Source organism: Harmonia axyridis, chromosome 3 (genome assembly GCF_914767665.1).
Source record: "Harmonia axyridis chromosome 3, icHarAxyr1.1, whole genome shotgun sequence".
NCBI lineage: Eukaryota > Metazoa > Arthropoda > Insecta > Coleoptera > Coccinellidae > Harmonia > Harmonia axyridis.
The window spans coordinates 49,544,678-49,569,809 of NC_059503.1; the positions used below are offsets into that span (position 1 = coordinate 49,544,678).

Genomic DNA, 25,132 nt, shown 5'->3' on the forward strand with positions numbered 1-25,132 from the left:
AGTTGATACTTTGAGGTCCTAAAATAGATTTGTAGAGAAAATAATTATACATCTTCAGAAGTAAATGAAGATAACAATAAAGGTCATCATCAAAAGTTTGTTATATGTACAATTTGGCGATATGAAGAAGAGAAAACGGATTCAAAATTGAAAAAATTTATGGCGCTTGAAATATGACGATTGAATTAATTTGAATGAAAAATAATCAGAAACGTTATCGGAGCATATTTGTTTGCACACTGCAGAGACAGTCACTGTACAGTGCATCCCATTTTGGGTGAGACTGCCAGGTTTCTCGCTTGTTATTTAAGATAGAGCCTTGCGGTTTTCACGTTCCTGTCCTACTTTTTCGTGAAACTCAAGTTGGTCTAATCAGATTGTGCATAACTGTTTCCGTTCAAGAGATACAGGGTGATTTTGGAAATTGATACTTTTCGGACCCCTTCTTTATCTCCGAAGTTATTAGAAATAATGCTGAGGTAAAAACTACTTCTGAATCAGAATTCTGCGTAGAATCCAGTGGCGTACTCATTATTTTTTTTCGGGGTATGGTTTAGAAGATTCAACACAAACTTATGTTTTTTTAAATGGAACACTATGTGTATCGTTACTTCGTTGAATTCGTTATTTTTTTCCCTTCAAAATGATATATGACACTATGTGGGTAGGATGTTCAGAAATGTTAAAAAAACACTAAAACATCAAATAATGATGATTTTTTGTTAATGGGCAATGGATTTTCCATAGAAAAGAAGAATCAATAATAATAACAATAATTTATAGCGATGACAGCTAGATCAGATTGGTTTTTTCCCTCCAATGCCTACTTGATAAAACAATGCTCCCGAATGCATAGTAGCCATAATAACAACAAGGATGTTTGTGTCATCAATGACCTACTATTTTTAAAAATCGAAAGTGATAATCCTCTTATTGAAACATAGAAAATTCATGGCCCATTTACAGAAAAATCATCATTATTTGACGTTTTAGTGTTTTTTTAACATTTCTGAACATCCTACCTACATAGTATCATGTATCATTTTGAAGGGAAAAAAATAACGAATTCAACGAAGTAATGATATATAGGGTGTTCCATTAAAAAAAATATAGGTTTGTGTTGAATCTTCAAAACCATACCCCGAAAAAAAATATTGAGTACGCCACTGGATTCTACGCAAAATTCTGATTCAGACGTAGTTTTCAGCTCAGCATTGTTTCTCATAATTTCGGAGATAAAGAAGGGGTCCGAAAAGTATAAATTTCCAAAATCACCCTGTATCTTTTGAACGGAAACAGTTATACAGAATCTGATTCGACCAACTTGAGTTTCACGAAAAAGTAGGACAGGAACGTGAAATCCGCAAGGCTCTATCTTAAATAACAAGCGAGAAACCTGGCTGTCTCACCCAAAATGGGATGCACTGTACTTCTATGGGTTGATGTAATAACTGTGACGATACTGTACAAAAATATGATCAGTGGAGCAATTGATAATTAAATATGTCATATAGATATTGCTTCATGTTATGGAATTTCATTATTAATGAATCGTCTGATATCCACTAACAATGTACTTTTCAATGAGTGCTTCGAATGATGAGTCATCTTGGGGGATCGTTATATCCTTATAACGATTCCTTCAGATTCGAACAGAATTCTAGTTTGCTAGTTTTATAAATCTAGAATCGACCACAAATCTGATGAAATTAATATTTAATCGATAAATAGGTACATACAGATTACATGACCTACCTATTCACCTTCAATAGCGTCATCGAATGATTCATACAGTTTTATTAAAATAACCTATGTATTATTTTCCGAACACTGCGTAGAATGAAGAATTATTATATTCACATAACGACGCACCTAAAACTCACTTATCAGCTCAACGCACATAATTGAAATGAACCGTTTTCTGCTGCAAAATATTTGGTGAATGGTTACATCTGGTCTAATACTCTAGTGGGTTTTACGATTGTTGTTATTCACTTCTTTGAAAATGCCGCTCGCCTTTTCTGGGAAGAAATGTTTTCAAAAATAACCTTTTTTTATGACCTTTCCCTCTGGATATTAGGGGTAAATATACCTCCTGTAGGTATATCTTTCCTAACGAACTTCCGTGCTTTTCGTGTTTGATAAAAAAAAATTTTTATTTATATCACAAAAATTTGCTCAAGATTATCATCATAATTATAAGCTTGCGAAATGAAAAAAAAAGGAATTTTTATGTTGCAGATTTGTCTGTTTTTCTCGAACGATAACACAAAATAGTTCATAACGCGAAATAATACATATATGTAAATGAACTGATATGATAGACCGAAAAAAAATCGAAAACATTTTTCGACGACAACGTTTACTCATACCTGTAATGTGAGAAAGAAAGGTTCGATAACGAAGTTCGAAGCAAACATTACTCAAAATAATAGCAATTTTTTGATTACCGATTCGATCATCAACCCTTATACAGGGTGTTCCTAAATTGGAGGTACCGCAATCGCTTTGTTTTCAAGATACAGGGTGTTCCTTGTAATTCTACATATAGAATATATCTCGTCTATGGTGTAGTATTTGCGCGATATCGTAAAACTCAATTCAATGCTTACATTTATAGGTTTCCTTCAAATAGTGAATTTAGCAAAATGTGGTGTCACGCGTTAAGATTGTTTTCATTTTGAAATATGATAAGTCATTTATATTCCTCTGAGGGGACGCCGACGAAAGCGGGTAGATAAAGGAAAATAATAAATTTCGGACATAGACGTGCTCGCAGAGCAATAAAAGTAATCATCTTGAAAGCGATAATAAACTGAAATTCTATATTTTGTAAATCTTGGGGGGGGGGAAGTAATTACCCCGAGTATCCTCTCATTTCTACGCCCTTGGCCCTCTGGTTATTACTCGAACAAAAGGATTTGTAGGTCCTGTCTTTCAGAAGGCAAATTCGTTATTAATGAGCAGATATTTTGAATAGATAAAGTTGGTAGCTTCTCAGAATCGAAGATACCCATATAAAAGTGAAATCAACCTTTCCTATGTATATAATAAAACATGTCTGAAATCCTTTGAATGCAATAATAAACGCTACCTATACAATAGCTAAATGACCATCTTTTTCTTTGAAAGTTGACATTAACAATATTACAAATAGTTCCCATAGAATTTCCGAGAAAAGGTCCTTTTTCACATAATCGAAAATCAGGGGTAGGAATATTAATAATGACTCAGATGTTCATTTTAGGTATAATAATAATAATAATAATTTGTAATAAATAAATAAATAAATAAATAAATAAGGACTGGAATTTTATTCCCTACGCCTCTACTTTAATTTCTCCGATTTCCTACTAATGTCTAATTGTGAGACTTTTCTCCCTAATATTAATACTGTTTGACAATCGGATTTTAATTTATACCAACTTTGATACGAATCGTTTCAGAGAACGGTGTACGGAAGTATCATTATTATTTATCTATTGAGTAGGGGAGAACGGGGGAATTTCGCGCACCTAACGGAAAAGGTTTCAAAAATGTTTCCTATGTAAATGCAAACTTTCACAATTTAACTTCGAAATTTTGCATTTATTTGACGAATCGCTTTGAGAATATATTAAAAATCTGAAATAATAATGTCATTGCGCGAAATTCCCCATGTGCTGGGATAATATCGCGCATGGGATGGGGTAATTCTGCGCAAGTATATATTGAATGAAGCGGGTACTGTTCCAGCATTATTATGCTCCCAAATTCAATAATTTAAAAGTCATTCGAGATTTTATCAATCAATGTTATCTATTTATTTATACGTAGGGTTAATTCCATCTAATGTGTTTTTAGGGTGCGTTTCAAATAAATATTCTATAGCATAGAAATTAAACTATGTAATTTTTTCACAAGTGACAGGTGTATTCATTATTGAAAGTAGTGCAATATAATTTCACGAACTGAATCTCCATGGGCGCCCGCAGAAATTTTTCTCAGGGGGGGCAAAATGAAAATTATTGAAAAACGATAAGGTGTCCTTGATTGTCATTGAAAACCGGAAAATTGTTGTGAATCCATTACTTTCCTTTTTTCTTTGCTCTTTGGATTGATAAAGTTATATTGAGGGTGTTGTGCTGAAAAATGAGGAAATCAAAATCTCAGGGGGGGCCATGGCCCCCCCTGGCCCCCCCCTGCGGGCGCCCATGTGAATCTCCGCTATTCAATTAATGAAATTTTGGATCTTGTCGAACATTCAATTAAAAATATCCACATTCAACTCCGATGAGGGAGAAGATATTTTGGAAGTATGTCGCAAACTTTCTAAGTTTTGGAACAGTTAAAGCATCTAGAAATTCTGAAAAGGATATATTTGAAGTTCTAGATAACCAGATAAATGTGCGTATCAAAAAAAAATTGTTGACGACGACGTTTACTCATATCTGTAATGTGAGAAAAAGTTCGATAATGAAGTTTGAAGCAAAAATTAAAATAGAATTTTTCTAATTCGATTGTTCATACCATTCGATTGTTCCTAAATTGGAGGTGCGAAGAAAAATGATAAATTCCCTGAATAATTTTAAGGAGCAAATGTACTATACATGGTCCCGCAAATGCTATGTTTTCTGGATACAGGGTACCTACGTTTCTTGTAGTCCTACTTTTTTGTGATGCATATAACATTTTATCGAATCTCTTATTGATCCTCTCTACAGATTGGATAAATAAATACCAAAAATTATAATTAATTATTTATCACTGGATCCTATAATAATTTGAATTTTCCTTGGGATTTCTGAAAATTTGTTTGACAAGAAACCGTTAAGTGTAGTTCTGGACCAGAGATTCTTTTCACATTTTTCTAAACAACCAGTGGTTCATCCAAAAGGTCTGGTGAAAAGAAGCGGGCACTCTTCCAGAAAAAATATCACAAAAACTTTAAATTGGAATATCTATGCCAAATTCAAGTTAAATATCTTGTGGGGAGAAGGTGCACCCTCGTTAAGCTAGCAGAAAGACTTTCGAATTTTTGATTTTTATTTTGATTTTGTAGGCTTATTTATTATTACCTTATTCAAAAATTTTTTTTTCTTGAATTGTCGGAGAAATCGCGGGTTCTGCGAGCTTTACGGTTGAGCTAGCGGAACCCAATCGTAACTATACTCCTCAGAATAATTTAAATAACATAATAATTTTAGGCTCTATTCAAACTAATTTATCACCCTATTCCGGCGTTTTGATAAGTAAATACACCTTTGACGACTTGGTATAATCGTTTTGGTGTTTCGCCTCCTGTCAGATTGTGATTATTTCCATAGTAACGTACTTGGACGTTCGCCCAAAAAAAAAAAAGTCAAGCTCACTGAAATGTCATTGAATTTTTTAAAAGGCAGCGCTTTGGTTATAGGTCCATTAATAAATAAGAAATTGAAATTATTTTTCGTGATATAATCATAACGAATACCAGAGTGTAGACTATATATTTCGATTATGCGGACCTTTTCATCTCGTCGTATTTCGGGAAACACCACACGAGTTGCACTCTCGTGTCTCAGTGTTTAATCGAATATTATATATGCTCTTATGACATAATAACTGATCATTCAATGAATATTAAGTGAATATTCAATGATTATTTAGTTAATACTTATTCGAATATTCCAGATTCCACTCAAAAAACCTAGCCACCTATGACTGGAACTTTGTTGATATCTTTAAATAAATAAATATATTTCCGGTGGTTTAAAAAATAATGAGCATTTCACAATTGAAAAAAGATGGAATTGTCATAAATAATATTTTGCTATTAAAGTCATCTAGACTTTCTTCCTCCAATCCATGTTTGAATGCCATTAAAACTGGCACAGAATCTCCATCAATATCACGATATTCCAACATAGCCACCATGCCATCAATTTCCATAGCAGAAAAATATGCATAATTATTCAACAGATTTATTGAATGAACAGGTAATACTGAACACAGTTTACTGTTATCTGATGGATAAATGTAAAAATGTTCGTTATTCTTGGAAAGTCGAGAGTACCCTGGTTTTACCGAAAAAATGGTTACTTATATTTTTATAATCAAATTGTCGTTTGGAAAATCCAGCAATTAGTTCTATTCCATGACAACGTACAAAATACAATAGATCTTTAAGTAGACGCAGTAAAACCTGCGCTGGGACACTACAATCTACATAGACCCATTACAGGTATACAGGTATATGAACCCATTATAGCTATACAGGTATATATTTTTTATTTTCCATTATCTTTCTTACTTTCGTAGAATTTATTTCATTGAAAAAACCAAAGAACCCATATCATACTCATCTTTCCGAATGTATTTTCTATCCGTAGAATCTTATGTTATTATTATTGGAACTCTTTATTGCTAAACTCATATGTTAGAATTCATATTCGATTTGCATTTTTCACGTACTGGCGGTATGAGATTAGGGGAGAGTGGGGCTGGAAGTTCCCGGGGTAAGGTGTTCCGATGGTAATAACTTTTTAACAAAAAGAGATATCAAGAAAATGTAAATTAGGCTATTTTGTGAACCACTGGAAGTTTAAAAAAAATAAAAAGAAACTCTTGTTCAGTACTACACTTTGGTTTGTTATAGTTTTGTCGTATTTGCAATCGATTTCGAGAAAAAAATTCAAACAGCTCTCTATAGCAATTCTCAGGAAAATCCAAATGATTATAAAGATCCAGTTAGGTAGCTGTGATGAATAAATTAATTATAAGTTTTGATACTTATTTACCAACTGTGTAGCGAAGATTAATAAAGATTCGATAAACTGGTTAAGCATCACAAAAAGTAGCACTACAAGAAACACCCTGTATCTCGAAACCAAAGCGTTTGCGGGCTCATGTTTAAGTGCCTTGATACAAAGGGCGGTAAGGCATGCAAAGCTTCGAAAACTAAATGAGATTAAAAACATCTATTCCGCTGAAAACACTTGGCCTTTGTCAGTAACTAGTTTCGAACGCAGAATCGTAGGAAATTTCCATATGTTAAATGTGTAAACAACTTTAACACACGTAATTCGAAGTGTTGTTTTTCGTCTTTGTGAAATACATTACATCCCTGATTCAGTTAGGGTAATAGGCAATACCAGTGCCGTATCTAGGGCGTGGCAAAGGTGCACTTGTCACGGGCGCAAGGTCTGCAGGGGCGCCCAAAAATATCAAGAGAAAAAATAATTGGAGCACACATAATAATTCGAAAGATCACAACTCGGTTTTCAAGTATACGCCTCGCAACGAGCAATGACGAGGAATCTGGAAACCAAGGACGGAGATCTTTCTTTTTCTTGGGGGGGGGGATTCTCGAACAAAATTTTTTTTTACAACAACGTTTACTCATATCTGTAATGTGGGAAAAAAGTTTGATAACGAAGTTGAATCTTAATTACTCAATATTTTTTTTTATTACCAATTCGATTGTTCTCACCTTATACTGGGTTTTCCTAAAAAGGATTTACGAAGGAAAATATTCCTTAGGATAATTTTAAGAAAAAAAAGTCCTATAAACATGAGACCGCAAACGCTTTGTTTTCGAGATACAGGGTGTTTCTTGTATAGTCATAATTTTTAGTGATGCTTATATTTATTAGTTTATCGAATCTTTATTAATCTTCGCTACAGAATTTGTTGATAAGTACCAGAAGTTATAATCAATTTATTCATCACAGCTTACTAACTGGATTTTTATAATAATTTGGATTTTCCTGAGGATTACCAGAGAGCTGTTTGAATTTTTTTTTCGAAATCGATAGCAGAAACGACAAAACTATAACAAAACAAAAAGTGTTGTACAAGACAAGAGTTTCTTTCCACATTTTTCTATAGAACCAGTGCTTCACCAAAAAATAGTTCTGGTGGAAAGAAGCAGGTACCCTTCCACAAAAAATATCACACTGCAGATTTGCATACAAAATAAGCATATCACAAGCTGAAAACTTTAAATCGGAAGATCTATGCCAATTAAAATTGAATATCTTGTGAAGGATAGGTGATATGAGAAAAAAACTTGAACTTTAACACCGGCATCTCAAAAACAAAGCGTTTGCGTAATCGTGTTAGGACTTTTTTTCCTAAAAGGATCCGAGAAATCTGTCATTTTCATTTGTACCTCCAATTTAGGAACACCGTTCAGATATAATCAATTCAAAACTGATATATTCACAAAAAAAATTGCAATTTGAATGATCCACAATAAATTATATAACACAGCCCAGACAATTTTCAGATGGGAATTACTCAGTTCAGTTCTTTGACAACTACAGTATTGTGACGAAAATTATACAAAAAACTGAAAACAACGGGTAGGTAAGTGTATACCGATGACGAATGCAAAAATCACAGGTAACAAAAAAGGGGCGATGCCGAGAAAACGGATAGATGAAGGAAAATAATAAACCTCGGACAAAGACGAGCTGAAATGCAATTAATGTACTCATTTTGAAAGCGATAATAAACTCATAAACGGTAAAGGGGTCCGATTTTTTACTGACGTGTCGATTTCAAAGGAAAGAAAAATGATTATTATTATTGGTTCATTTGATGGAGAAATTTTCGTTATTCGTATTCGCGATATTTCTAGAATTTTATATTTTGAAAATCTTGGGGTGGGGTAATCACACCCAGTACCTCCCCATTTCTACGCTCTTGGATTGAAAAAAATGTTGACGAAAAAATGGAATACTTACACTTTGAATTAATTAACCTTTGTTTTAGAGTCTAAATCAGACTCCTCCATCAGACAAACTCTTAAAATGTTCAGAATTTGTCAACACAGAGAGACATATTGGTCTATCTCATTATAAAATTTTTCACTGTCAATTCATTTTTCAGTAAATTCATCAAATATGTACGATCTACTCCTATTATAGGGAATAAATATCACTATTCTTTACCTCTATAAAGCGGTTTAGGTCTATATCATCTTGTAGGGGAGAGTTGGATAATACCGCGGGGTTGATAATTCCGCGCTTCAGTATTATTCAAAAACTATTCACTTTTTCTTTGATGTAGTGTGTATACATCAAAGCTGGACATGCCTACATCCTTCTCCGCGCAATGCCATCACGGTCCCTGAAACGACGAAAATAGCACGCCCTGTAGAAGTTTTTTTCGTCACTCCTTATAATTTTTCGCATACTTTCAGTAAGAGGTAAGTAATACTGTATTTATATTGTAATACTTTGATACTATAAATTTCTAATGCTTGTACACTGTAGAATTATTGACCGAATACTTTTTTACGTACTATAATATTTCCCATAAAATTTTGAGCTTAAAAAATAAAATTATCAAGTTTGATTATTCCGCGCCGGGGCGCGATATTATCAATCCGTAAAATATGAAGTCTGTACTTGAGGCTATTCGAAACGGAAATAAAATAAAGACATCTGCTAGAAACTTCAGACGAAAATTTACTTAGACTTCATGTTATAAAAAAATATTTACGTTTTGTTGTCATATAGACTTTAAGTTTCCATCAATACTTATTGCGTGATATTTTATATACTGATTTAATTTTGAGAAGAAGATTCGGCTCTCCCTATCTTCACGCAGGAAAATTACTCAGAAAGATATCAATTTTTTTATTATTAGATACTTTTGTTACTTACCCATTCGCGAGCAAATAATGTGGGCACGATTTTGTCAAACCTGGGCACGATAATATCGAATCAGTTCGATAATACCGCGCCTCTATTTTTTTTTATAAATTGACAATAAATACTTTTTGATTAAATTTCAGAAGTTTTTGTTATGCGGTTATTGTACCTGAATAAATGTCCTACTAATTACTCAATGTTGTTTCTTTCAATATCAAATAGTTTCCTAATTATAGGTCCAAGTCCTTAGGGGCTCGGTATTATCCAACTCTCCCGTAAGTCGAATTTAATCAAGAATGAATTGTATAACTCGAACTACGCCTATGTCGAACTATACGTAACTCAACGAAAAATCTTGCTCCCGTGGTGTTTCGAGTAATACGAGTTAACTCTTAACTGCATTAATTATCATATTTGATATATCGTATTTTTAATACTGCTAGGGACATCTATGAGCGAGTGTACGAATTTTATGACGTTACTCATTGGAGACAGTAATTCGGATATAGTGAAATGATTTGCAACATTAATCGCAATTTCTCTTAATTCTGGTGGTGTTAAATCGATTTCGTCAGACATAACTAACGAATTTAATGAGTAATTGTAAATTATTTCAAAATTCTAAACGTACGATTCATATCCAAATTTCGTAATCTGTCAATGTTCGTAACAGTCACACCAACTGCAATGATACAATACAAATGTCACTAGGATATTCAATCTAAATTTTTCATTTAATTTCGACAATAATTCACAAAACTTGACTGAAATAGAGAAAATATCGTCTAATACTCGTTGCAGAAGGCAATTCCAACACTCATGCGTTCGAATTTCGCATTCGTGTTAGAATAGAAGCCCATTCTGCAACTTGTTTTAGAATATAGTCCGTTCAGGAATTATTGACATCCCGGGTGGCTGGTGGAAAATCGAAATTAAGTTGGTAATGGCTCATTCGATCAGTAACATTTTGAATTGCAGATTTCGGGTTGGCATTGGAAATGTCATTGACAGGAGGTTAGATTATTCAGTTTGTTTGTATTATTGGTTTTGATCCAAGAAATTTTGAAACTAAAAAGTTGTATCAATTTCAAACACACATTGATTAGTTTATTTGAGTATTTCTCACAGTACTGTTTGAAAAAAGAAGGCAAGTCATTACAGCCTGGATTATTAGAGGAAGAAAATCTGTGAAATACGATTTCACCTTCAAAGAATCATTGAATGATTTGATCGTTACCAACAGCAACCAATATATCAGTCTGGATAAAATTTGACCAAAAAGCATCTGAATTTCAATAAATCAAAGACAACATTACATAAAATTTATTGGTCACAAGTTCAAAACAGTAAATAAAAGGAAAATTCTTATTGATAAACAGAAAAATATAATAAGTTGAGTACGATTTTATGGTGAATACGTCAGAGGAAAGAAAATATAGAGGTGCCTTATAGCATTTGTTGACATCGCTATAACATTTTTGTTTACAAACACTTATAATGTACTGCGTTGCCATTCTGAGGAAGAAGTAAACTTTTCTCCGTTCTGTGGCATAGATGTTTTGCGAATATTGTGGGGATTTGGCAACACGGTTCTGTTGTTGTTATTGCACGTGACAACTAGAGGGACGTTAAGGGTTAACTGTTCATTTTAATTTCACGTTTGTAATCGTCGTTATTTTATACAAGTTTGTGAATTTAAAGTTACATATTGTTAATTTTAATCATGGTAAAACCTCGAAAAACATGTATAGTGTGTAAAACATCCGGAAATGAAAACCTAACCTATCATAGGTAAGTTCACGTTTTGAGTCCATAGGCGTAGAATATATCTCGTCTAAAAAATTCGATCCATTCTTTAACGATTTCCTAAAAATTTTCTTGTTTTATGTGCGAATCTATACGCATCTCTAATATCTATCCTATTCATGAAGTAAAATTTAACCATAAGAGACACTAGAATGAAGTGTAATCTGAATAATGTGAAATTGTAATGCAGTGCCAACTGTGGAATTTTTTCTAAAAAGTATGTCAGTAGATTTTTGATAGATTTCTGAACGATGATGGTAGATTTTTAGTAGATAACTCCAAAACCAGTAATCAGTAGAAAGAAAGAATTAGAAGAACGATTCCGTTGAAGGAGAGGCTCATTGATCATTTCGGACAGAGGAACTGTTTTTTTGATTATCATACATAATTGTTTTTCAAGCCAATTGACCTTATTGATTCCTTCAACCCAAAAAGAAAAATTATGAAGCTGTCATACTTATCGAAATTGTAATAAATCATGTGTTAAAACTTCTTAGTGTTATTACTGTGTCTTCTCCCCAATGCATTATGAATCAAATTTGAAACAAATGAATTCCCCCTTTATTTTTGAGAAAAAAAGTTAGTATGAATTTTTTTAACTTACAACTTCTGTTGTGTCGGCAGCACACAATTGCACTTTTCTGTATTGTGGGTTGCTGACTCATAAAACGCTTTGAAAATATTGGCAATATGAGCCAATATGGAACGAGCGGTTTTTTATAACAGCAAAAACATTATTATTAATTGGAACTGTTAATGTTACTTTCTTGTTCTCCGCATATTTCGTCGCTATAAACAATAGTATTCGCATTATCGCTAATTTCGATAAGTTTATTAACTTCGCTGTGTGTGGCAAATTAATTCAAGTGTTAGTAACTGATAGAGACAGTAATTAGTTATAAGGTTCAAGAATATCAAGTGCATGACAACTGGTGTGCCATCATTGAGGGATCCCTCCTGGCCTACGAAAGAAAAGGAAGCCCCCAAAATCATCACGGCCCATTTGGAGTTGGTAAGAGCTTTTATATTCAGTTTCTCATTAGCGGAAAATCTGTGAATTGTTTTTGCCATCGCAACATCTATAATAAAAATACAGTCCATACTCGCTCTACTTATTAAATACAGTGAAGAGCTAACAACTTCTTTCTCTTTTGCAGTCAGGCTATAAATTAGCCTTTTACTGCTCCATCTCAATATAATTCACCTCTGGTGAGCTATTTTGATCTGCTCTAGCAGGTGGCAAAGTTTGTGTAATCATTACACAATCTCTGTGCCAGTAAGGGTTTGGCTCTAATACACACTTCCTAGAGAAGTGCCATCTTCGGTCGTTTGTGTTTCCTAGGAGCCGAACATGCGTAACACATGACCGGCCGGATGGTGGACTTATAAAGAAGAAGCTTGTTGGAAAGAGACATTTTTGTGCTTTTGCAAAGTAGCGGTTGCAACGCTGCCGCTGTTGTCTTTCCCCTTCGTCACAGCTGATGTGACGTGTTGGTTCCAAGTGAGTTTTTTGTCAAGTATCACTCCCAGATACTTGGCCTCGTTTTTCCATTACAATCCTCCTACCGAACATTACGACGAGTCCGATGGGATCTATTTTCTTTCGGCTAAAAAAAACTGCTTTGATCTTCTCAGGGTTTCTTGTAGGTACTTCGTTGCCATTTTGGGACACCAAGAACTGGCAAGAAAGGCGGTATCGTCAGCGTAAAGTGCCATGGAGTTTTTCACCGTTTTTGGCATTTCGGATACATATATTGTGAAAAATATTGGAGACAGCAGAAATCCTTGCGGAACTCCGGCTAAAAGAGACCTCTCTGAAGACAATACTCCGTCAAATCTGGCTCTAAACTTGCGAGAATGCAGGTAAGAAGCTAAAAGTTGGACCATGGAGAGTGGGAAACCTGCCGTAAGCAGTTTGTATAGCAGTCCTTTGGGCCGTACTTTATCAAACGATTTGGCTACATCCAAAAACACAGCTCCTGTGACTTGTTTCCGGTTATATCCATCCGTGATTGGTTCCACTACTCGGAGCACTTGTTGCACAGTGGAATGTTGGCTTTAAAAACCGAACTGTTCCTACTGTATGATATTCTTTTCTTTCGTTATTGTGTTGAATCTTTAGCATTGACTATATTCGTCAGTGCTACTAAAGCTTTTCGAGGGAGGTTCCGCAACGTCAAGTTAGTAATGCCGTCCGGTCCTGGTGCCGTTCTCACTTTACTCGACATAATAGTGTTCTGGATTTCCTGAACGGTTCGAAACCAATAGCTTCCGTTGATTCATTTTTCACTTTGCGGTTGACGTCCTCAATGTGGTCCAATTCCGCATAGTTGTAACTACAGCTGCATTGGCGTTGGAGGTTATCTGCGAAAGCTTCAGACTTTTCTTCTGGACTGTATACCATTCCTCGTAAACCGTGAATCGGCGGGGTTGGTTTCCTATCTGAGTGCAGTGCTTTGGCCATCCGCCAAACACTGTTGTCTTCTGTGGAAAGAGAAAGTAGTTTCTCTTCCCAACTATCATTCCGGACCTTTCTGAGAGCCTCCTTATTGACTCTATCGTTGAGCTAGAGTGCTTCTCTCTGATAAGCTCCGCCATCAATAGGTTATTACCACCAATAACACCCAAGAATCGCTCGAATTTCATGTTTTCTATTTTCAGCTGTTTGAAATGCAGGAATAAGAAAAAACCTTCTAATTTTACACAGACATCCTAAAGGACTAATGAACACGTAGGTACCTTTCATTTTGCAAACACAGAACCTTTCAGAAACTATAATTGATCATTTCAAAGAGCGATTTAACGAGCACACATATATAGGTATTAAATATGAATAACAAATATTAATCGCTCATTGAAATGATCAATTATAGTTTCTGAAACGTTTATTTGTGATTGCAAAGTGATAGATACTTACGTATCAATTAGTCCTTCAGAAAGTATGTGTGAAATTAGCAGCCTTATATTATTCATTCGGTACCTGCATTTGTCCGATTTATTGTTACGTGAATATTGGCATTTTTTCGATATTCCGCTTGAATTATATATTTATTTGAAGTACCTATATGTATTCGGTAATGATTGATTGCAAGTACTGACTTTGTTTTAAAGGTAAAAAAACCTGACCCGCCACCTCTTGTCCACATGTTTTTGGATAAGAACAAGATCTATGTTAAAACTGTCGAAATCAAAATCAGGATAGATATTTTTCAGGGGGACACGCAGAGTCTCTTCTGGTTTTGTTTGGCGCTAAACCTACTGAGAAGCCAGTTAGATACATCGACGACCTCAAGCTCTACTCCGCTAACGACGAGCAATTGGGAAATGTGGTAGCGTTCTTTGAGGCTATCGGAATGAAGCCGGGGAAAGATGAATGTGCCGTGGTTCAGGCGAAGAGAGAAGTCAAGTACAATTAATAGGGGACAGATCTGGTCGGCACGCAGAACTTGACGATACAAGAATGCCAGAGTCTTTCATCTTCCTCAGAGCACATCAAGCCCTAAGATCCCTGAAATGAAATGAAGAACATTTTCAAGGCAAAATTTGTAAAAAAAATTTTTGTAGTCTCATTCTAAAATAAATTGAAGGACAACAATCAATACGGTAAGGCCTTTCGGTTTCAAGGTGGACAGAGAAATGGGGAATCAGAAAAATTGGAGAACAAGATGAATATTTCAAATTTGATCGATAATTTTTGAAGGTCCTGAGAAGGACCGATTAGTTAGACGAACCATTCTCATCACAACAGTAATTTTTATATTCACTTCTTCTTCTTCAAAGGTGCTGCTTTTTTCGGAGTTGCCACAGACTTGACTGATTTGGGTTTTGGAGCTTTCGGTTTCTTAGTTGGCGATTTCGCAATCTTCTTAGCTTTAGAAGGGGATTTGGCGGCTTTGGGGCTCTTCTTCTCGGTTGTTGCAACTGCTTTCTTCGTTTTCGTTACAGCGGCTTGTTTTTTGGCAACAGTAGACTTCTTTTTCTTCTTGTCGGTCACCACAGCTGATGCCGAAGTGGATTTTTTAAGATCATCTTTGGACTTGGAGGTGGCTTTTTTAATCACTTTCTTCTGGGATCCCGATGTCGAACCACCAGCTGCCAATTTGAACGAACCAGATGCGCCTTTTCCTTTTGTCTGAACTAAAGATCCAGATTGCACAGCTGATTTGAGGTATTTCTTAATGAAAGGAGCCAACTTTTCCGAATCTACTTTATAGTTGGAAGCTATAAATTTCTTGATGGCCTGCAATGACGATCCACTTCTTTCTTTCAAATCTTTGATGGCGTTATTAACCATCTCTGAAGTCGGAGGATGGTTGGGTTTGGCCTGTTTCGCGGTCGCAGTCTTTTTCTCGGATTTCTTCGCAGTTTTCGCACCGATTGGAACGGACGCACCGCTTTGTTGCACCTCTGTATCGGCAGAAGACATTATCGTGATAATTGATGAAATCGTTACACGGTATATATATTTATCTATATATGTATATATGTATATATATCAAGAACGTTAGATACACTTTCTGCAGGAAAAATACTGAAAATTAATGCATTAAAACTGAAGTCGACGGAACTTTGGCTAGAAATGTATGAATATGAGGATTATTTCGAGCAAAATGCTCAATTGATCAATCCTTGAAATTTCCGAATGGAAAAATCAAAAATAGAAAATTTCTGCACCATATCGTCTAGAAATATTCCCGGAAAATTTCCCATAATCGATAATAAACGACATTCGAACGAAGGAATGTGAATTCCGGTATAAAACGCTATCGTTAACAAAGGTGGTCCTTCGAGCCAGAGTATTGGCCTCAGTTTTCTCCATGTAATTTGATTAATAGGAAATATAATCAATTGTATTTCAGGGAACGTAAATTGTTCGAATTTTCATTAATTCAAAGCATACTTGATATAATCGATAACTTTCCTACAATTAGGGTTATTATAGTTCTGAAAGTGGCGAGTCGGTAGGGTGATCTAGTGTGGATGAATCTTCTAACTGTTCAATGAAGACAATTTTAAATCAACTCGTGAGAAATAACAGACAGGAAAGGATAATAATCGTATTTTGGAGCAGGCTGGAAATGTAGCTGATTGTTCATAAATTCATAGAAAAGCTTTTCCGCTACATAATGCCGTAATACAAAAGAGCGTTCGGAAAAAGTAGTCAATCTAATATGAAAACTCGATTAATGTTAGACACGCACTAACGGATGAATTACCTGAAGAACGGACCAGGAGGTAATCATACAAATTAATAGTTTGAAAAAAAAAGGATAATATAAAATCTCCATAAAAAAAAACAATTTGAAATCCCATACTGGAAGCAGGAATCAGCGAATGATATAAATGGGAACCAGCGATATCGTGCAAACAAAACTATATTACCTCATTTAATTAAGATATCAAATAATTCAGTAAGTAAACTACTTTTAATAATTCAAGTGAAATACTAAATTGTTAATTCTGCACTTCAAACATGTGAAACTTAATTAACACGGGAGAGTATAAATCTCAAGTATAATATTGTCAGTCCAATGGGCACTGGAAGAATGTCTAGGTAAAGTTGCTTCACCCTCCACTCATTATTATTATCATATTATAATAATATTGTATTATAATTATATTATAATGGATATGGAATGTCTTGATGATGAGTCTGATAACTCACTGGCAGATTGAATGGTCATAGAATCGAAAGTATAAATTTCCATCAACTCGTCATTAAGCTGAACGATGAAGAGAGCCTGAAATGTTTATGATGATGAGTACATACTGGCAGATTTAATTTTTATTGTTATTAACGGTCATAATAGTGCCGTAATGTAATTTTCCATAAATCTGTTATTGAAGAAAAGAAGAAAGAAAGAGGTGAGCAATGAAGAATTTTTGCTGGTTTATGCAATGGTATTGTTGATCGGAGTCATGTAATATACAGCGAAAACAAGATCCCTATATGAAGAATAAGGAATATTGTTCAAAAAGCATTAATACAAGGATGTGCCACGTCCCCGACACTTGTTAACAATATAGAACAGAAATGAACATCTGAACACGCTGAGAGGTTTTGGTGAGCAGTTTGCATGTAATATTTTTGGCAGACGCTCTATTGTAAGATTCACTACTAATGATGTTATATTTAAGTGAAAGCAATTAATATGATTAATACCGGCACCACTGACATCATCAGCATATTTAATGGCCTAATATATATATATATATATATATATATATATATATATATATATATATATATATATATATATGAACCCAGCGGTTCATATTTGACACCCTTATGAGAGATAAGTTCAACGGTTGATATATATGTTTTTTCTTTGTAAATATAATATGGATTGTACCGTGTGTGAAATATTGTGCAATGCGGGATAGGAATGAGAAAATTGGCTTCTCGATTAGAAAATGTGTGATCTCGTTATACGCGGAGGGGATTAACTTAGCGAGAATTATCAACTCAAACGGGTGGGATGAACGGAACTTCTTCTTCTTGATAGTGCCAATCCGTTATCGGATATTGGAGACCATTCTGGCTATTGTGACCTTATTCACTGCTGCACGAAACAGTCCAATTGTTGTTTCCCAGAACCAGACTCTCAAATTTCAGAGCCACGAAATTCTCCTCCTGCCGGGACCTCTCCTTCCCCCAACCATGCCTGCTGTATTAGGGGTTGTCCATTAATCACGTGATCTTTTTTTAGCATTTTTTAAACCCCCCTCACCCATTGGTGATACGTAGTGAGGTTTAAGACCACCCCCCCTCCCCCTTCTCAACATCACGTGTATTTTTAGTACCTACAACGAATCTTAAAATTTTCTGAATATTATCTTAATTTAAATACAGGTATAAACTATAATCTTTCTTCTGAAATTAAGGACCATAATAAAAATGTCCACACCAGGTTGCAAGTTTTTTTTGATTGCCATAACAATAATAATAAACGAAAAGTGTTATCATAGGAAAAACATGTATTGTACTAGTACATGAATATATTTAATAAGAAGTCGTATTTTGGTCTTCTTGTTCAGGTCGTGAATCGTGAAAAGTTTTTTCATTTTAATGAAAGCTGCTCTTGCCTTTTCAATCCTACAGCGGATTTCCCTTGAATGATCCCATGCCGAGGTACGAAATTGTTTCGACTCTCTACCATTCTGTTGTCGATGTAAAGTTGATGAACGGAACGCGCAGAAGAAATAATTATATATCTTATCGCCGCCTACCGTCATCGATTCTGTGAAAATATTTTATGGAATAATTTATATATGCCCATTTCTTAATTTGTTCAAATTGATAAAATAAGGTGGCAATAAAATTTGGATAAGAAATGTTCCTCCTAGAGCACTACTAACTAAATGCTTATAAACTTGAATAGACAACACTTTTGTTTGTCCTCGGAATATTTATATATTTTGTGATCGTATGGTCACAGCAATTCCAAGTAAAAAAAAATTAATAAATAATATTTATAGTTGGGTGAATGAAAATGTTAGCTGTTTACCCTTAACGGTGAATTCCAAAAGAATTATCTCGTCATTGTAATTTGGTTGCCCATCTCACGGACAGGTTTAGCCTTTGTGGGAATTTTGTTTGCTTTCGGATTGTATGATATTTGTGTAATGGAAAAAACGAAGAAACGTTAACTTTGTGGTCCTGAAAAGGACCGATAGCAATATTTCGATGGTGAAATTTAACCTCCGAAACCGTACAACGTACGACCTTGGCGTTTCAAAGCATATACGACGTCCATTGCTGTTACAGTCTTCCTTTTTGCGTGTTCGGTGTAAGTTACAGCGTCTCTAATAACGTTTTCTAGGAATACCTTAAGTACACCTCTAGTTTCTTCGTAAATCAAACCAGAGATACGTTTCACCCCTCCGCGGCGGGCCAATCTTCTGATAGCGGGCTTCGTGATTCCTTGGATATTGTCTCGTAGAACTTTCCTGTGACGCTTAGCGCCACCTTTTCCCAAACCCTTACCACCTTTGCCTCTGCCAGTCATTTTTTCGTTAACGATTACAATAACAAGAATTAACTAAAGGTTTTACCGTAAAATACGGCTTTTATACCATCACAGTTTTCCCCACCACTAGATCTACACGACCAACCAATGATATTGCGAGAATGTGCAGTGGAACCGCCTACCTATTCCGCTATAAATAGATGAATCTAAGATTTACCTCAACTAGTTTATACCCATACTCGAGATGGCCCGTACGAAGCAAACGGCAAGAAAATCCACTGGCGGAAAGGCACCGCGTAAGCAACTTGCCACAAAAGCGGCACGTAAAAGTGCACCCGCTACGGGTGGCGTAAAAAAACCTCATCGTTACCGTCCAGGTACCGTAGCTCTTCGTGAGATCCGTCGTTATCAGAAAAGTACCGAGCTGTTGATTCGCAAACTTCCTTTCCAAAGGTTAGTGCGCGAAATTGCCCAAGACTTCAAGACCGATCTCCGTTTCCAGAGCTCCGCCGTGATGGCCCTTCAAGAAGCTAGCGAAGCTTATCTGGTCGGTCTATTCGAAGATACAAATTTATGTGCCATTCACGCCAAGAGAGTAACCATTATGCCGAAGGACATTCAACTTGCTCGACGTATCCGTGGCGAACGTGCTTAAGCATCTTTTTCACAAAGTTTAAAATCGGTTCTTTTCAGAACCACAACTTTTTTTTTACATTTATACAATTGATTGCTTTTGTTAGGGTTCTGATACCATGTAAGGGTGGATTGACAAATACAGGTATTTTGTACAGTTTAATCGTTGATTTAACAAACTTGGAAACACAAATCTAAAACAAAATGGAGGTTAGGTTTGCTGCTTAAGGTGTGACGCCGTTATCTATTCGTGTCTGACAGAACTGGCATCTCCACCTTCAGCGGCCATATTACATTTCTAGCTGCGCATGCGCACTAGACGGATCATATTAGTTGTCAGCAGGTTGTTTTATAGAAGTGGACTGGCGCCAAATATATTTGGCCAGCAGTTCTTACTTCAACACCCCCTCCCAAACTGAGGAACTGACAACTAGTCAACAGATAAGACATATACAGATAAGTTCCAACCAACTGATTTCAATAGTTAAACTAGAATATATACAGTACAATAAATACAAATAATAGTTAATATTTCTTTTGAGTTTATATAAATCAAGCCTTAAAACTAAATCAACAGGATTGTCAGTGGAACTGTAGAGGCTGTTACTGTAGGCAATCGAATAGGGTTCCTTATAGCGAACCAACTTTCCTTAATATTTTGTATGGTATCAATACATTGTTTCCAGGGACCGGAGACCCTTCCAACAAGTGATATTATACCATCAGATCAACATATACATATAACAGATACATATTAAGTTCCTTCATATAGAACTAACTTGATTAATTCATCACAATGCTTTCGCATCTATCATTACCAGGGACCGGAGACCCTTCAAATCAAGACACTAGTGTTTATGAAAGTATGTAACCAGGGACCGGAGACCCTTCTACATGACTTTGAATAAACACTTAACATATAAACATATTTATTAGAGTAATTTCCAGGAACCGAAGAACCTTTCAATAAAACTCCGACATATACACAACAGATTTTTAGTATTGTCTTAAGCATGTTTCCAGGAACCGAAGAACCTTTCCACACAGACACATATTCAACAGATTTTTAGTATTGTCATAGCATGTTTCCAAGACCCGAAGAACCTTTCCACACAGACACATATTCAACAGATTTTTAGTATTGTCATAGCATGTTTCCAGGAACCGAAGAACCTTTCCACACAGACACATATTCAACAGATTTTTAGTATTGTCTAAGGATGTTTCCAGGAACCGAAGAACCTTTCCACACAGACAAATACTCGACAGATTTTTAGTATTGTCATAGCATGTTTCCAGGAACGAAGAACCTTTCCACACAGACAAATACTCAACAGATTTTTAGTATTATCCGAGTATGTTAAACAATACATGGATAAACAACAGATAACTGAAAAAAAGGAGAACATATTGGGTTATTTGTATACAAATCAACTGAAAAATCAAGCCTCATAGAATACAAGGTGATTACGAAATTTACTTAGCTTTGCTGCACTTAAAGGTTTTGTAAGAATGTCAGCAATCTGATCATTGGTATTAATCTTCACAATATTAATTTTCTTGTCACTTACATGTTGACGAATTAATAAATATTTACGTGCAATATATTTTAAACGACTTTTACTTGTACCTGCAAGACAGTTTTGTCTTGCTGCTTCATTGTCTTCATATATATCAACAGGAAATGAACTGACCCAACTGACTGGTACCTTTCAAATATCTGAAAACCCTTTTTACTAATTTCCAATGATACTGTTGTGGATTGGCTTGGAATCGAGATAAATAACCTACAACAAAAGATATATCGGGTCTTGTAAATAAACTTAAATACAACAGAGAGCCTATGGCTTTCTTGTACAGAAAATCTGCTACATTAGTAACTTCGGGAACTTTATGATTTCCTTGAGGAACCAATGGAGTATCAACAGAATTTGAGTTTTCCCTTCGAAATTCTTTAAGCATTTCCTTCACAAATTGAGTTTGATAAAGAAACAACTTATTTTTTTTTTTGATCTACTGATTTCCAAACCAAGAAACTTAGTAGGATAGCCAAATTGTTTGATATTAAAACGTGATTTGAACATATTGACATTTTCTTGAATACGCTTTTCACTGGTACCTGTAATTAATAGATCATCAACATATACTAGAATCAAAATAATCTCACTATCTTCCTCTTTCTTATACAAACATGGTTTACGTAAATTTGGTTCAAAACCTGAATTCTTTTAGAAAATTATCGAGTGTCATAAACCAACATTTTGGTGCTATCGATATTCCATAAAGAGCTTTTCGTAACTTAAGAATTACCTTAGTTTTATCCAGATTGATTCCTTCTGGTACACTTACATATTTTGGTCTATCAATTTCACCATAAAGAAATGCTGTTTTGATGTCCAACTGTTCAATATGCCATTGTCTAGAAACTGATAATGCAAATAATAATTTAACTACTGATAGAGTTGGTGTAGGAGATGCAGTTTCCTCAGAAATATACTTTTCAGTATCTTTGCATCCTACAACAACTAAACGAGCCTTATGTACACCATTGTCTTTAACTGTAAATACCCAGATGATGATTTTAGTTGTTTATTCTCAAAACAGTCTCGTAATTCTCACTCTATCTCTAAGCAAGTTCTAGAAAGGCTGAACGGAAGGGAACCCAACCCAGAAGGGAACTCAACCCAGTTCAGCTGGCTGAACGGAAGCAAGTTCAACCCAGAAGGGGGCTCAACCAAGTTCAGCTGTCTGAACGGAAGGGAGCTCGTCCCAGAAGGGGGCTCAACCCAATTCAGATGTCAGAACAGAAGACTTGACAGAAGGACTTTTGAAAGAATTTTTTTCTTTCTTCGTATGGGGCTACCTATATAACCTATCATGTCGACTCTCTAAACAGAAATCACATATATTATTATCAGTCTTTCTACATTTAATGCAGAGAACTGAAACAGAATTAAGATTATTCGTGAACATATTAGATTCTCCAATGGGATAATCAAAACATAAGGAACATGCAGTATAAACTTCATTGATCTCGGTCTCGAGATTCCTATCTGTGTCATCGAAACATTCAGAACAAATATCATTCAAACTACTACCTGTATACATACTGTTGTCAACCTCTCTGAAGTACTGGCAGTTTGCTACCTCTAAAAATGCATTCTTCACAAAATCATAGGTTCTGGTTGCCTCGGGTAAAGTGTAACTGTAAGAGTAAAACTCTGGTTGGTCAGCATCTCGAAAATGTTTTCTGGAACTTCCATTGTTGACACGTGGGATTGATCCATTTCTTCTTGATTGTGGATTGCTTTTAACGTCACAAGCTCTGTTATCATGTGAGGGTGCTCGTCACAAGCTCTGCTACTTCGGATCCGCTACACGCTCCGCTACCATGTTAGGGTTCTGATACCATGTAAGGGTGGATTGACAAATACAGGTATTTTGTACAGTTTAATCGTTGATTTAACAAACTTGGAAATACAAATCTAAAACAAAATGGAGGTTAGGTTTGCTGCTTAAGGTGTGACGCCGTTATCTATTCGTGTCTGACAGAACTGGCATCTCCACCTTCAGCGGCCATATTACATTTCTAGCTGCGCATGCGCACTAGACGGATCATATTAGTTGTCAGCAGGTTGTTTTATAGAAGTGGACTGGCGCCAAATATATTTGGCCAGCAGTTCTTACTTCAACACTTATAAGGTATCCCAAATTAAAGATCCGATATCAATAGTGCAATATAACCTTACTTAATTTCTTCCAACAAAATGCGTTACGAATTTCAATTTTGATTATGGATATCAGTCTTTTGATATCCTCTATATCTTGGCGCAATAGCTTATTTTAAGCTGGAAGCAAATTATGCCGTCTTATTTCCAATTCGATCATTCAACTGCAAAAGATTCTGATGACCAGCATTAGAGAGAAGCGATACCGTGATTTCTAGATCACGTTGTGAAACGTGAACGTTACTTTATGATATCAGTGAAATTAAAGCGTGACGTGATCACTGTTTAGGTTGCTTGTTAATAATATTTGTATGAATCACCCAAACCTGGGTTCGATTATATTTGCAACTCGAATTGGTCACTCATTCAAAGCAAAATTGTTATGAAAACATCCATTTTTCTTACATATTCAACTCTTTTCCTTATTTCAGATTTAGTTAGGAACGTAACAGAAGGATATCGACTTTTCAAATGTTTCCTCAAATTTGAAGAGGTGATTTTGAAAGATAATTTCAACTTGCATAAATTACAAGTAGCATAATTTACATCAACTTTTGTGAAGAAAGCCCAAAGATTGCTGGTCTTTCGCCTGTTATTATTCTTTCGCCTATTATTATTATCTCGCTGACGTGTTTTCGTTTATTTTTTATAATACAGAGTACCATTTATTGCTTCGGTCGACAACTTCAATATAGAAAGAATTTCTTTGGGGTTGTTTATCAAAGATAAGCATAAAATTAGAATTTTATTGCCACCACCAATTATGCAGTAATGCAGTAGTTATTAGTTTGTAGCAAGTATTTATTGTTTAACTAGTTCTACAAAAATACTTCCTACAGCATGCAAAGTTGCCTACGATGCTGGGATTGTCATAAAAATATGCAATTATGTTAGTCGAAAAAGGTTCCGAAGCAATAAAAACATCAGGCTGCCTTCATAATTTACGATTGCAACGGACGATGATATGCCCTGAAAAGATCTGTGAAATGTTCAAACTGTGATCCCGTCACGCTCTGTATTCGTTTTTCGGAACCGTGACTACCTGTGACATTCTGATCTCAGTGATTAAATCACAGTTCGTGAAATATCGCTCTTCTCTAATCAGCATTCCACCGACTGTTTCATAACATTTTGAAGAGGATAATGAGCATACAAGTTGTAAATAACATCCCATCACCAGTAAGGGTTAATGTACAACAATCTAGCTTGCGACATGTTTGGAATACCATAGACGATGAGATGGCGGTAGTTTTTGCAGACACTCGCCATTGCTAGAGTCCATCGAACTCTGTGCTAAGCTTTAATTCTTCGGGTTTGATGAAATGTCCATCAGTTGATTATTCAGGTGATGCGTCAGCAGTGTTGTGAAAGGCAG

The 25,132-nt window shown here is 35.3% G+C and overlaps 3 protein-coding genes across 3 annotated transcripts; 1 reads left to right on the forward strand and 2 right to left on the reverse strand.

Annotated features, from left to right (window-relative positions):
- Positions 1-4,247: 4,247 nt before the first annotated feature.
- On the reverse strand, positions 4,248-15,937 carry LOC123675395 (histone H1B-like). The gene is made up of 2 exons (XM_045610749.1): positions 15,294-15,937; positions 4,248-4,345 (listed from the first exon to the last, which is right to left on the reverse strand). The coding sequence occupies exons 1-2, from the start codon at positions 15,850-15,852 to the stop codon at positions 4,248-4,250; spliced, it is 657 nt and encodes a 218-aa protein (XP_045466705.1). The 5' UTR covers positions 15,853-15,937.
- Positions 15,938-19,077: 3,140 nt separating this feature from the next.
- LOC123675085 (histone H4) lies at positions 19,078-19,614 on the reverse strand. The gene has a single exon (XM_045610331.1). It carries the CDS (start codon positions 19,433-19,435, stop codon positions 19,124-19,126), a length of 312 nt encoding a protein of 103 aa, XP_045466287.1. The 5' UTR covers positions 19,436-19,614; the 3' UTR covers positions 19,078-19,123.
- A 26-nt stretch (positions 19,615-19,640) lies between these two features.
- On the forward strand, positions 19,641-20,051 carry LOC123675396 (histone H3). The gene has a single exon (XM_045610750.1). It carries the CDS (start codon positions 19,641-19,643, stop codon positions 20,049-20,051), a length of 411 nt encoding a protein of 136 aa, XP_045466706.1.
- Positions 20,052-25,132: the final 5,081 nt, after the last annotated feature.

Bases quoted from the DNA above. Each gene is read 5' to 3' on its own strand.
- LOC123675395 (XM_045610749.1), bottom strand. From the start codon at position 15,852: ATGTCTTCTGCCGATACAGAGGTGCAACAAAGCGGTGCGTCCGTTCCA. The intron at 4,346-15,293 runs AGAAGATTGCGA...TATCCTTTTCAG, and splicing joins CAAATCCCCTTCTAAAGCTA to AATTTCTAGATGCTTTAACT.
- LOC123675085 (XM_045610331.1), bottom strand. From the start codon at position 19,435: ATGACTGGCAGAGGCAAAGGTGGTAAGGGTTTGGGAAAAGGTGGCGCT.
- LOC123675396 (XM_045610750.1), top strand. From the start codon at position 19,641: ATGGCCCGTACGAAGCAAACGGCAAGAAAATCCACTGGCGGAAAGGCA.